This window comes from Diorhabda sublineata, chromosome 5 (genome assembly GCF_026230105.1).
Source record: "Diorhabda sublineata isolate icDioSubl1.1 chromosome 5, icDioSubl1.1, whole genome shotgun sequence".
In the NCBI taxonomy this organism is placed as follows: domain Eukaryota; kingdom Metazoa; phylum Arthropoda; class Insecta; order Coleoptera; family Chrysomelidae; genus Diorhabda; species Diorhabda sublineata.
Window position 1 is genome coordinate 23359287 of NC_079478.1, and position 14883 is coordinate 23374169.

The 14883-nt window shown below is 30.0% G+C and overlaps 2 protein-coding genes and 1 long non-coding RNA gene across 3 annotated transcripts; all 3 read right to left on the reverse strand.

Annotated features, from left to right (window-relative positions):
* Positions 1-1453: 1453 nt before the first annotated feature.
* LOC130444156 (AN1-type zinc finger protein 1-like) lies at positions 1454-12515 on the reverse strand. The gene is made up of 2 exons (XM_056779198.1): positions 12129-12515; positions 1454-2306 (listed from the first exon to the last, which is right to left on the reverse strand). The coding sequence occupies exons 1-2, from the start codon at positions 12513-12515 to the stop codon at positions 1914-1916; spliced, it is 780 nt and encodes a 259-aa protein (XP_056635176.1). The 3' UTR covers positions 1454-1913.
* Positions 6155-7622, reverse strand: LOC130444159 (uncharacterized). Its single transcript, XR_008909917.1, has 3 exons — positions 7054-7622; positions 6870-6980; positions 6155-6783 (listed from the first exon to the last, which is right to left on the reverse strand). It is a non-coding gene; the product is annotated as an uncharacterized LOC130444159 (long non-coding RNA).
* Positions 12516-12574: 59 nt separating the features above from the next.
* LOC130444157 (anaphase-promoting complex subunit 13) lies at positions 12575-14249 on the reverse strand. Its single transcript, XM_056779200.1, has 2 exons — positions 13860-14249; positions 12575-12784 (listed from the first exon to the last, which is right to left on the reverse strand). Exon 2 carries the CDS (start codon positions 12782-12784, stop codon positions 12575-12577), a length of 210 nt encoding a protein of 69 aa, XP_056635178.1. The 5' UTR covers positions 13860-14249.
* Positions 14250-14883: the final 634 nt, after the last annotated feature.

The following is a 14883-nucleotide window of genomic DNA, read 5'->3' on the forward strand; positions in this document are numbered from 1 at the left end:
ATATTAGAGAAAATACTTCTATTTCTTACCCAGTTTTGATTAATTTTAACGTGAAGCTTTAATTTCATAGAAACTTTGTCTATATAACACAAAACAAGTTTCTTAACCTCATGCAAATGGGTTGCCCAGCTCCAATTTTTAGGTAAAGCATTAAATGAAGTGCATTATCAATTATTGACGATGTACTTTTAATCAAAATTGTAACTATAAAATCACCAATTTTTTTGATGAATTATGAAAGTACTTATGAAATATTAAAAAAATGATAGTAGCGCCTTTAGTAGATAAAACCAAGTAATACACAACATTTCAAATTTCAATTTCTCTTACCAGTTGTTTGTTCTTGTGATGTTTCTCCAGAGTTGATAATTGGATTAAAAAAAAACTTTCATAATTGCTATTACAATCTTTAACAATTAGTAGTTAATTGCAAACAATTTTCACTTCATACGTGTATGAACGATACACCTGGGTTCACGCACACATTGTTCGGTAGACAGAAGTATCAATATCTTGAGTACTCCAACTCTCACTTAAGTTTGTAGGGTTTAAAGTTGGAATAGAACTTTGTTTCAGTGCGTATATTTTTCTCTTCAATCCTTCAATACCATTGGCCGTTTTCATTTTATTACTCTCCAATAACATAATATGTATTTGGTGCCAGTTTTTGATTAAGTTCAGATTCTCACAATTTCAATAGATCATGATTCTCTATAATAAAATTAACATGAGCTTTGCAATTACTTTTAAGTTTATGTATGCGTATATGTATCATTTAAAGATCAAAGTAGACAAAAAGAACAATTCAATTTTTCGTTTTGAAATAACACCTAACTTGTATTTGAACATAAAAATCCACTTGCTCAGTTTGTGATAATTTGAGATATCTTTTCCAATAAAAATACAGGTCAAGCATTTTTTGAGCTATCTAATGAAAAATATGATTATCAGATTATGTTTAACTTCTTCTCACTTAATTGAAATATTTTAATAGTTTATTAGAAATGAAAAAATTTTGTTCACCTATGGTGCAATGAATAATGATGTATATCTCGTACCCGATTTGCTATTGTTATGACAATCACTTGCACTGCTATTTGTGCAGCCATCAACTTCACAACGATTTATCATTTTTTAATTATCGTCACACTTATTTACTAGAGGCCAGCGTCGCTCTGGCAGCATATTTAAGAAAATGATGTATTCTTCGTTTACGCAATAACTGACGAAAACCCTATAGCGATCATCATCCTTCCTATGTAGCCTCCATGCTATGGGTATATATTTGAAGTTTTCTCCTAATTTTATCAGTAAAATTCCGTTATATTCTCGCAATTTGAGATTAATCACAGACGAAAATTCCAGCACTTATCTATTGCTTAATTTCCTAGTTCCCAACTGAGGTTTGTTAAAATTATAATAGATTTCGATAAATTTAAAATTCTTGACATTAAAATAAAATTGTAATTTCTTAGAAATGTCAACAAAAATACTCATCAAATAAAAAGTAGATTATATTAAAATACACAGTAATGGCACTAAGCAATAAAATACGCCAAGATTTCTCATAAATATGCCACTATCAGACAATTAAAAATTGTGCTCCATAGCTCTTAAAGATTCTAACACTAATATTTAGACATTCCTATCAATTCGCAATTAATTACAGCCATCATAATAAAATGGCAGAGGAAATACTATCTTCAAATAAAAACTTTTGTATCAGCTCTACGCTAATTATACCTAATACAATGTTGTTTCTATAACTGTGAAAAGTCCAAAAATTGGGAAAATTTAGGGAAAAAATCTATCTACATAAAAATTTATTTCATAAATATATTTTTAATTTTGTTTGTTCTTTAAAACATTAGTTCGCTCAACAATAAAATGATATATTATTAGTATCAAATGATTCAACTAATTTTCACGTATTTAATAAGTAAACTATCACCATCAAATAATACATGATGATCAATAAGTTCCTTTATGGTTATTGACAAATCACATGAAATACTTGCATTCCCCTGTTTTTTGAACAATCTTAATTTTGTGTCCGTAGCTTTGTTATTATCATTCCGAAGTTTCATTTCTTGTGCGATAGCATCTATTGATCTTCCAAGGCTCCACTGATTGGAAACAAATATGGGAAGAGAGTTTTCAGCATATGTTACATTGAAATAAACTCGATTAAGCATTGGCACTGTTGTAAGTCCAGTAGCTTTGTTTTTGATCTTCATTAATAGAACTTTCTTTGCAATGTCTCGATTTTTTGGATTCTTCTTCAACTCAGAAAGATTTTTATCCAGCTGAAAAAAAAAATTAAATACGAATTAATATCGACTATTTTTTATTATTTAGTTTTATGTTCTTTACATACATTACATACAAAAACGCCAATTTTTAAAAATATTGCCCAAGATCATAACTCACATGATCAGTGTATTAATAAAAAAGTGATTTAAATAACCTTGGTGGTTAAATTTTGCATAATTCTTGCGTTGAAGAATATCATATAGATTTCGATAATATGAACATTCTCAACATTGAAAAAAATTATAATTAAAGAAAATGCATCATACCAACAAAGTTGATTCCAGTTGCTATTTAAATTGTCGCTATAAATGTTAGTGAATTTTCATTGGTTAGACCGTCAAAGGCATTGAATCGTCTTATAGGTTACATTACGAATAACATTAAATTTTTATAGGTTAGTTTGGGTTACGTTGTTATGAATGAAGTAGAATTTTATAGGTTATGTAAGATTGGTTGGTTGCTGATGATGTTAAATTATTTATATAATTTGTTGTTTTAAAATCTAACAGATATGTATAGATTACACTGAAGTTATTTAAATCTGTTTTTTTATTAATACAATGATCATTTTGAGCAAAAGATGTTGTTTTTAGAATCAGACGTTTTTTGTGGTTATTTTCAGTTGGCAAATTCATAATCCATAGAATTACGTTCATAGGAAACTAGTATTTATCAGGGTATAATCTGTTGTCACGAGTGGTGAGTAACCGCATATACTGATTTATTAGTTGGTTTTTATTTTACATTTTAGTGGAAATTGGGAATTAAGGCTTTGACTTCATACTATCTCAATATTATGGGATTTAAATATTCCGGAAAGTTTAGGAGTTACTGATTTTATTTTTGGTAAAGGGGTATAATCAATCCAAGACACTTGAATTAAAAATATTTCAAATATAGAAGTACCTAATGATATTTCACAGTTTCTACCACTAGGCCCTAGATTTAGTATTGAACCTATAATTACTAAACATATTTCAATTAATAGTATGTTAGCTAGCTGTTGATTACATATACTCTTTAATACAAAATAAAAAAAAAAACGGAAAATCGTTTTAGCTAAAACAACTTACATTTTAAATTATCATATTCATGAAAGTTTTTGAATAGAATCTAAATTTAATAGTAACACCATCTGACAATGGTATACTCACAGTTATAATGGACATACAGGCAGGCGTTTTTTGTAGTTGCTTTTAGGATATAATAAATAAATTGCCTAACATAGATCATGAAATTCCTTGTTTGAAATGTGATAAGTACATTTCGTCACTCACCAATCGGATAAAAAAAGTGACAGCTTTACAACACTAATGGAGTGATATAATTAAAGATTGCAAACTTTAATAGAATTAATAATGTTCATTTTTAATAAAATATATTTTTATTATAATAATAAACAAATCTTTGGAACACCAATGGACTCTTTAATATCCTTTACACTAACAGATTATGTGATGAATTTTATTTTGGACTTTGCGATATCTATTTTGCGCTTCAAATTATTTTGAATACATCAATTAGTTGAGAGCGATATTTTAATTTTTTTCTATTTCTCTTAAAAAACTTTAAATTCAATTTCAATTTCAAAAATCAATATTCAAATTGACACTTGATAGAAATATTAAGGGTGTTGATTCTGTTTGCTATAGAAATCGTTGTTAATTTTCATTGGTTAGATTATGAATGACGTTATATTTTTATTAGATTAGGCTAGGTCGTTATGAATGGAACTGATTATTTATTGGTTAGATTATAAATGACATTAAAATTTAAGTCGTTATCAGTGAAGTTGAATTTCATAGGTTATGTAAGGTTGGTTGGTTGCCGATGGAGTTGAATTTTTTTATAGAATTTGTTTTTTATTTAAATCAGTTTTTTTATTAATACATTGATCATTTTGAGTAATGTATGTTGTTACTAAAAACAGTCGTTTTTTGTACTTATTTTAGTGTTTTATATGAATGATAATTGATATATTTTCCAGAAGTCATTGGTTTCCTAAACCAGTCAATTAAAATATTATCTTCGTTTCTCTTAAATTTAATGTCAAGAAAAGGTAACGATTTTTCAGTATTGCCTCTTTCTATGCTGAATTCTATATAAGGATCGAAACTATTGGAAGTAAAATAGTATCAATATTATTATAATATTGTCAATAAAAATATATCATCTAAAAATTTTTCAATGCAGAATAATTTGAAAGGTAAAACAGATATCATAAATTCCAAAATATAATCCATTACATAATCTGTTAATATAGGGGATATTGAAAAGCTCTTTAATGTTCCAAAGATTTGCTGGTAATTTTTATTATTATTAGACAAATACGTATTCTTAAAAATGAATTTTATCAATTCTAATAGTTTCTCTTTTTAGTTCAAAATTTTTAATTATTTCAAATTATTTGTATTCTAAGGCTGTTAGACATACATTTAAATGGACGTTACTGAAGAGTGAAATTACATCTAAACCTAACAGGCCATAAGTATATGGTAATACCATATAAATATCATTGTTATAATCATGAGATTTTCTCAAAATTTTAGTTAAACAATTAGTAAGAGGTTCAGCGGAGTGTTAATTGATGCTATAATTGGTCTAGCTGATAGAGTAGGTTTATGAATTTTTGTTAACAGTAGAATTTAACGGAAATGCCGTAATAGTTCTTAAATTTAACTTTATTTTCTTTGTCCAATTTTTTTTATTAATTTATTGCAGTTATTAAATGTTTTGAGAGACGAATCATTAGAAAGTTCTTTATATGATGTATTATTCTCTATTAGTTCTCTGGATAAATCTATATATTATTGTTTCTCCATAATAACTGCGACATTACCTTTGTCATATGGTATTGCTATTAACTGTTTTTCTTGTAAAAAATACTTGGTTTTATATAATAGTTCTTAGTAGTCGTTTGACTTTGGCACAGCAAAGACGTCTTGTCAATCGCTACTTTTATATTTCTTATTTTAAAACCAATTTAATTCGATTTACCTATTAAGTAAAACTACAACTGTTGAAGTCAAGCAAAAAAATGAAATAAAATAATACAAAGATAATAAACATAAACGTAGACATAACTCCTCCCGTCTTCAAGTTTCAAGAAACACAGAGTGGTTTATCGAAATTTTCTTTCCTTCTATCGGATTTTCTTCTGTTTTCTCTTGAATATTTTCAGTGACTGTATATGTATTTAGTAGAGGATCCGTAATAAGATCGTCCTTCACTAGTGTGCCAACCAGATAAGAATAATATTTTATCAAATAAAATAAGTTTCTGAATATAATTTAATAAGGCAACCCTTTAAAAAATTTTCATGGTTATAATTAATTAAAATTATAAAAAATTAATATTTTTCAAAATTTCGCCGGCGTGCCTGCCAAATAAAACAAATTCCAGTAAAAAGTTTATAATATACACAACATGCAACATCACAGTAGCATACTTTTCTCTGGTCCCTAATACCTGGCAACTTCGTTCAAAGACGTAAATTGATATAAGTAACTGCACTTTTCTGTCAACCAATCGCAATTAATTTTAAAATGAAAATAATTTAATTACAAACAGCGGATTATAGGGTTGCGTGTGAAAATTTATTCATAGATACAAGTTGTAAGACTTTGAAACTGAAAAAATGAACTATTAGACAGAGAGACATTGCGCGTAGAATTCCCTGCTATAGAGAAGGACAAAGTACTACAGAAGAGAGTGCGCAGTTTTTAGACTCATAGTAAGGACAAGGATGAATGAATTTACTAGAGAGTGATATTTTGAAGGAGATAAGATGATGATGTAATTTTAGTAAAAAAGCTTTTGAAAACCTCAGTATGTGTCAAAACGAAAAATGTATTTAAAACAAACAAAAGAAAAAACAAACAATATTTTTCAAAAAATTTTTAATTCTTGTTTAGCAGGAAAATAAAAAATTTTTTATTCAATAATAAATACATTAAAATAAGTAACATTACTAAACAGTAATAAATAATTTTTATTCAGGATCAGAGTCACCGGAAGTTGTATCGTTTTCTAAATCAGGGGAAGCTTCGTCGTTGTCTTTTTCTGTCATTTCAATAATATCATTTATTTTCAAAGGTGTTTGGTCTCCAGCAAATACTTTTGGTTTAAAATATCCATCTAGGATCCAACCACAATTTTCAGGATTTAATTTCACACAATTTGGGTCAGTTGCATGTAGCCACATCGAATTTACATAAATAGTTTGTAAAATTTTTTGTTTGAGTGATTCCCAGCATGGTGGTATTGTATTCGAGTCAAAACTTTTAACTTTTTTGAGAAAATTTTCATTATCTTCTTTCGCAGAAAAACTTTTAGAAAATATTAGATACCTTGAGTTGCTGGAGTTACTTGAGTGACTAGAGTTGCTGGAGTTACTTGAGTTGCTGGAGTTTTAGATGTGTAGTTACTGTAATTTTGTTGTGTTGTTAATACTGTGTCCATAGACCGTACCTGAAAATAATCAATTTCTTAAGAATAAATATAATTAAAATAAAATATAAAATAGTTAATATTGATTAAAAAAATAACTAAAATACCTTATTAATTTTATCAGGAGAAGGAGTTACCACATCACCATTATTTTCTTTATCCTCAGTATCCTCAGAAGTTGTTGTCAACGATTTTGGATGTAGATTGCCTTTAAATAACTAAAATAATTCGTTGAAGCAAATTTCAGAAAAAAATTTTTATGATAAAAATATTTTTTAATAATATACTTACTTCAAGATTTTTTACAAATAAATCAAATTCATCATTGTAAATATTTTTTAAAACTTTTTTATAGCAAGAAGAGTGATAACCTTCAACATCAATTGAGTCTTTGGTTAAATTGACGTCAGCATATTTAAAACCTTTTAAACGCCGGAATGATAATTTTATAGAACAATTTTCGAATGACTTGTCGTTAAAAAGAATAACTGAGTCAGTTTTTTGGCATAAAAAACACTTTTTTTTGTCATTTTTAATTTATTTTCACAATACACGACGTGTTTACCAACAGATAACCCAAAACATTGCTCTATAGTAAAGCTGCGCACTCTCTTATGGCTTACGGCGCCTGTGCTCACAGCTGTAGTACTTTGTCCTTCTCTATAGCAGGGAATTCTACGCGCAATGTCTCTCTGTCTAATAGTTCTGCCCGCTCCATTTTTTCAGTTTCAAAGTCTTACAACTTGTATCTATGAATAAATTTTCACACGCAACCTTATACTCCGCTGTTTGTAATTAAATTATTTTCATTTTAAAATTAATTGCGATTGGTTGACAGAAAAGTGCAGTTACTTATATCAATTTACGTCTTTGAACGAAGTTGCCAGGTATTAGGGACCAGAGAAAAGTATGCTACTGTGGTGTTGCATGTTGTGTATATTATAAACTTTCTACTGGAATTTGTTTTATTTGGCAGGCACGCCGGCGAAATTTTGAAAAATATTAATTTTTTATAATTTTAATTAATTATAACCATGAAAATTTTTTAAAGGGTTGCCTTATTAAATTATATTCAGAAACTTATTTTATTTGATAAAATATTATTCTTATCTGGTTGGCACACTAGTGAAGGACGATCTTATTACGGATCCTCTACTAATTTTACCAGGCAGAAAATAAGAATACATGCAACAATTATAACGATTATCTTTCTTAGGACACTTTTGTTATACGGGTTGTCCTGAATTGTCCTGAAGTCTTGTATGGAGAAGCTGTATGGTGCAGTTGTCTTGAGATATCGAATTTTGTCGGCTGTAGAAAGTGTTTTCAAGAAAAGGGCATTCTTCTTTTTCAAATTGGTTATCTTCGTTTGTAAGTGGCAAAAAATGGGGTATATGTTAAGTAATTTTGAATTACAGGAAATAAATGATAAAAAATTCATATATCTCATCTTTGAGAATAGGTACATATTTTACGAAATTTAATTTTTTCAAATTGAGGAATTTGTTTCGAATCGTAAACATTGTGCAAATATTTAATCATACTAACTAAATCGGAACTTCGGATTATAGAATTATGTAAACAATTTAATTAGAAAAATATTGCATTTTATAAATTATCAATTAAATTGTAGTTGTCTGACTATCTAGATTTATTTGAGATGATAGCTTGGAAACATAACTTTCCAAGGTTTCGCATTCGTCATAAAATGAAGCTTGTATTTTATCTAAATTTCTTTGTATGTTACTTGGTTTTCGCTTAAATTGGTTATAGAATTATTATAATTTTTTTGTACAATGAAGTTCGTGAATACATTTTTCTGTAATAACTCAATTGCTCATTATACCTAATTTCATCGTCTACAGTAACTAGTCCTAAGATTTCTAAAATTAGGAACTAAATTGTTTATTATTTTTGTAAGAAATGGATAAGATATTCTGTTCTACTTAACATGGTTTGTGATAAACTGTAATATGTGTATAAAGAGAGAGAGAGAGAGAGAGAGATTCGTTAGATAAAATTTGGTAAGATGAGGAAAATTTTAATAGGAGGAGGGTTTGTTGGAATGGGCCCTGATAAAGAATTGCTCCTCTGTCGGGCTGAGATTGTATTTGTTAACTTTACTTAAGAAGAAGTCGGATATTTGGGATTTTGGACTAGAAGAAAACGAATTATTTATGGAAAATTTTATTTATTTTCATTGATTTTTTGAGATTTTTTTGTGTCTCATTGGTTTATCTTAAATTTCAAAGGAGGCTGGCAGGTACAGCTGCGGCTACGTCATACCCTATGTGTAGGGTGGGTGTGGGGGGTACAGTTTTATCTGATGATATGGGAGAATTATCAGGGAAGTTAAGGTAGATGGTGGATGTATGCTTTATACGTATGAAGTAGGGTGTGGGGATTGGTTTGTCCGAAATTTCCTCCGAGCGCCTTGATGAAACAGACTCGTTTCTGTACTCTGTTTAGAGTGTCATTCAGATCGGCCGCCCAACTGAGAGTGTGAGTGAATTTCACTCTCAGATAAACAGCTTCTCTGTGGATTTTGAGCCCCTCTCTTTAAAGTCTCGGGTGGAAGTTTTGGGGTTGATGTTTGCGCACGTAATTCGGATATGCTAAGATGATGGCTTATGTTTTTTGGGAATTGAGAGTTACCCTCCATTTCCTGCACCAATCCTAACAAGTCCGGCATTCCAGACCTGATCGAAAGCCTTCTGGACATCCATGAAAATGGCGGAGGCGCATTGATGTTGGTTCATTGCTTTGGTCAAGATAGTTTGAAGATTGGTGATGGCGTTGTGCCTGAATCGGAATTTGAGTTTTGGGATTATATTATGCTCGGTACAGAAGTCCCAGATTCCGTCTTGATCAAATGTTCAAAGACTTTACCCAAAACGCTGATGAGCGAAATAGGGAGATGAGATTCACTTTTGGTAGGGTCTTTGCCGGGTTTGGGAATGAGAGCTGTGTTAGCGGATTTCCAACATTGAGGAAAGTAGAGGTAGACAGAAGTGGAGGGAGTGGGTGGGATGACGGTACGGACGAGAAGTTTGTTGCCGTGAGAGTAGTAGTTCCTGTCCAAGAGAAAAATGATATAGCAAGTAAGTCTTGGAGGTAATTTGGAGAGGTTGTCATCAAAGCCGACAGCGGACCCACTGCCCGATTAAAGGATCCCTGACCCTTTTGATTGCCTGTTAATAGTAAATGGAAAAGAAAATAATATTCACCTTCCTATATGGGCACTCTCTTGGCCCCGTCAAGGGGTGAAGTCATTATAAATAAGCCCCCAAAAAAAGCAATTGAATAACAAAAAAGCCCCCAAAGAAGGCCCTTTTGAAACGCTTGATCTATAGGGTACCAAACATTATAAACGCTGGAAATACTTTCTGTAAAAGCAAGTTTGTATCGTTGTAGGCGACCCTACGTTAATCTGTATATATAGGAGGGTAGTCGTAAAGACGATAGTATTGGTTACATACTCTTAGTTCGATCGTTAGAAGTATACATAAATAAACAAATTATAAATTAAATACAGTCCTTATTTTAACAAATCGGTCCTTGGAATACAAACAACAATATGCTATGGGGTTGCTACTATTAATTAATAAATTACTAGTTTCAATTATAATGTAATATCATCTTTCCTTGTCGCTAATGACAGTTAAGAAGACGTTAAATTAAATTTTATTTTAGGGAAATTTCTGTCATACTTGTTCTTTAAACAAGTTTCGTCATTGTTAATAAATTTTTCAATATCGTTGTTCCTTTTGGGCCAGTAATATCGTGTACCAAGTGATTTTTTTCTTCGTTAATACCTCGTCGTCGTCGTACAAAATAAAGTCAATCAAGTTATATTTCCATTTCAACTTCCACAACCCAGTTTCCAGGTGACAGCATAAGTAATATTGACATAATAATTGGAACTATTATTAATAGAACAAGGAAAGACAATTTTGAGGAGTCAAAAAATGTTAAAATCCGTTCAGTTAACCCTGAGTAAATTATGTTTAAAGGAAAATGCTTAAAATTTACACGTTTCTTAAGATATCTCTTAATACGAAAAAGATATCGACATGCAGTTTTCGCTATTATGTTACTAATTTTATCTACTTTTATATTCCTTAGTTAAAACTGCATGTTTCCATTCAACATTTTTCAAGGATAGCTAGATTTAAAAAAATAAAACTTGTAAAATCAAATATACGCTGAATTTCTTGAAGAATGCGATAATCATAGATGATGCATTTACATCTTAATTATGGAAAATTTGTAAATTATTAATTTTATAATTTTTGGTATTTAATTACGCCGTCTAGCAGTGGACCCACAACTCTGTAAATAATTTCCAGGTTTTTCTCGAGGTCACTTTTGTTATAAATTTTTTTTTTCCGAAGCTGTACTATAAACGGTTCCCGAGATATGGGCGAGAGCCATTCTTATTGGGACACCCGTTACATATATTTATATCTCCACTTCAAATTACAATTAAAATTTGTAGGTAGAATATGATAACCTATAAATTGTTATCTGCCTGTTGCATTAAATTTAAATATTTTGTTACTGTGACGCATAAAGGTAGTCTTGTCTGTTAAAGAATACATTTTAAAAAATTTGGATTGGGGGCTGTTCTTCCTCTTAACTTTGGATGAAAGTCCACACTAGCTGGTAGAGCGTTTGGTTAGAGTTCTTTGACTTGTCTCTAATGATAAGAAAGTCGTATTTGATTGCCTTGCCATATTTATTCTTGATCAACTAAATTTAAAAAATATTTTCCTTATTAATGGTTCTTGTTGATTTTGGCCCATCAAAATGTCGTTCAATAACTCTAAATGTATTTTTACTTGGTAAGTTTCTTCTAGGATACATTGAAGCACATTTTTTTAACAACATTTAATTTTGCAAATAAGGTTTCAAAAATTGTTGTTGACTTGTATAACTTAGAGAAAATTGAGATATTATTGGATTTTTTGTTAAGCTTCTAACTTACTTCATACCAGCATTGGTTATTGCTTTATAATTTTCAAATGAAAATTTTCCAAAAACATTATCGAGTACCTTTTTACTGCAGAATTGATTATTGTTGAAGTTCACTTTAAATTTTGATTAAATTTAACCTTAAAAACCATGTAACTAGCGCCCTCTATAATAGTCACATAAAAATTCATGGGATGTATCAGATTACAAAATATATACATATAAAATTTAATTACAATGTTTCAAAAACACCCTGTACATTAAAAATAGCTGTGCTAACATCAAAATAAATAAAACATATTTTAATCACAGTTTGATTGACACAATATGTTTCATTATACATAGAATTACTCTGCAATAAGTTGCACATTTTTTAATATCTAAAAGCATACCTGTTTATCAACAATAGCTTTTGCTTCATTAAATGCTCTCACGGGGGCTGAAAATTTTTCTTTTTCAGTTCTTAATGTTTCTTCATCTTTATCATTACACACTGCCAAATGTCTATGTTCAATGCAATAATGTTTTTGGCATCTTCCACATATTAGGGGAACAACATCTCTTTTTTTGCAATCAAGATGAGAGCAAATGAATACACTTTCAACTTGATTATTATTTGATTTGGCTTCTATTATGGGGTTGGCAACTTCGCAATGTTGAATATGTCCGTTATAATGCTCTGAACAGAATATTTCACCACATTTACAAACAAGTGGAAGGTAGTCCAACTGTTTACATTGAGAATGCGCACATTGTTTGCCTATATTCGGGAATTCCATTAGTAATTGAAATTTGACCAAAATACTGTTCTGTTGTTTAAACTGACACTTTACAATATTTATTGATGTTCACTAAGTGATGACAACATAATATCACTCCATTTCTGTTCTTGTTCTTTTAAGGTTAGATGAATGTCGCCAGTGTCTGCTTCAGGATCTGCTAGTTCCCAAGCAGGTACTGCAATGTCATCATCTGGAAGAGTATCTGAGCGCCAAATGTCATCAATTAAATCAGCAAAATATCCTTCAATTGAAACTTGACTATCCATCTAAAAATGGAATAACAAAATTATTTAATCAAACAAAAAAGGCAAGGTCTGGAAATTATATAAAAACTTTTTAATTAGCCCGATGGTAAATGCTAAAAAGTATAGATAATTTTTTTATTTGTGGATATTAGGTTCCATACTCTAAAAGATGATATTATTGTTGTAATTAAAATAATTTAAGCTTCTGTCTCTGAAGACGATAACTTGGTTATCGAAATGCGCGTCAGACAGTGTAATTGTTAGTGTAGTGGTAGTGTAAACAGTACATTCAGTATGAACCAAAATGTTATTTTGATAAAATAAATCTATCTAAACATTTTTCTGCAAATCAAGAATTTATGGTGTACAATAAACAAAAAGTTTAAGGATAACTTTTTTGAGAAATTAAGATTTATCGGTACATAAACTGTCTGTAATATTATTTTGGTACTGGTCTTCAAAGAAGCTTCAGCAGGAGATGTGTTAAAAGAAACAAAGGAGAAAGTTGCCCAACAATATAAGTACTTAGAGGGTGTGGTAAGAATTATTTTCTATACATTCATATGATATACAAAAAAATAATCATTAAGAAAAAGGACCATGGTTGATTTATTGGTTAAATCCAAAAAAATGTGAAGCATCAAAAATTTTAAAGATCCTAACATAGCTATCTGAAGGAATTGTATGGAGGGTTATTGGACTTGTTTAAAAGGGTAGATGTGATAGTTTAGTGATCCTGAAATCCGATCTTCTGTCTTAATTCACTTATTATTTTATGTGGAAGAAGCTGTATGGTTGAAATAGCTAAATTAAAAGTTAACTTGGCTTGTATAGAAAAAAAATTAGTATATGCTTGTATTCTTTCTAATTCCTGCTATATTTTAATTTCTTTTATTTGCCTTTGTAACTCAAATTCTAAGTTTTTGCTAACCTGGTTTTTTACACGACTTATAAATAATTCAGCTCTGAACAGTGATAGGCAATTGTTGAGAACTACACTTGTGAAACATGCTCTAAATGCTTTCAAATGTGCATTGAAAACATTTGCGATTTAGTCGAAGAAACAATTTTATTTCTTTTTGTAACATAAACTTACTTGATATAATTGACTGCAGATTTTTATTTGTTGGCAATATCTTGATGAAGAGATCGTTTCTTGACTCTGACAATTAAGAATATTTGGAAAACAGAAAACACTGATATTGCTCAAATAATTGATCGTGTACAAATCAACAGATGTACAACATAACTATGGTTAAACGATGACTAATCAATTTAAGCCGACACTTTTGACAGGAAAAAATTACGTTTTTAGGAAGAATCAGATGGAAAAAATTGTGGATCCACTACACTAACTACTCGTTTCGACAAAATCAAATATATACACGGACAAAATCCTCGATTAATTCAAAGAAAGTAGCAATAAGCGAAGTGAAATGCATTTCTATAGTACCACAGATCAACCACAACCATAGATAAAAGATTTCAGTGAGCCACAACCTCACTTTCGTATTTCCCTAACTTCGATGAACTTCAGGACACTGGTTGATCGGTGGGCTAGTGTATTGAACCATATATATTAGGTTATGGAGGGTAGAGGTAAGGGGGACCGTTTCATATGGGGGCTTAGCTTAAAAACTGTCCGCAGTGTTAAAAAATTTTAAATGACTAGAGTCGTTAATTAAATATTGGTATATAAAATCTAAACTATTTACGTAGTACAAAATAATTTTGTAAATATAACCTAGAAAAGCTACTTTGAGATATTCAAAGAATATATACATGGAGCTAACGCTGAATGTTAATTAATTATTGTGAATTTCTAGAAAGGAAGTGTCAATCATCACTTCTTTCTTTCTCTGTCCTTATTCTTGAATTTCTAGCGCTTTATTTAAAATTTACACTCATGCAATAGTAGCGCCTCCATAACGTAAAAATTTGATGGACACTTTCTGTAGCACAGAGATGATTCTCCTTACCTTTACCCTCCATATATTATGTAATACTTCTATATGGACAGTTTCTATAAGTTGAAGACACAATGGCAGCGATTTCTCTATCCTTCGAAGTTTCAGCTCGGTTCGGCGCATTCTCAAGCATGAGCAGTATATATATATATA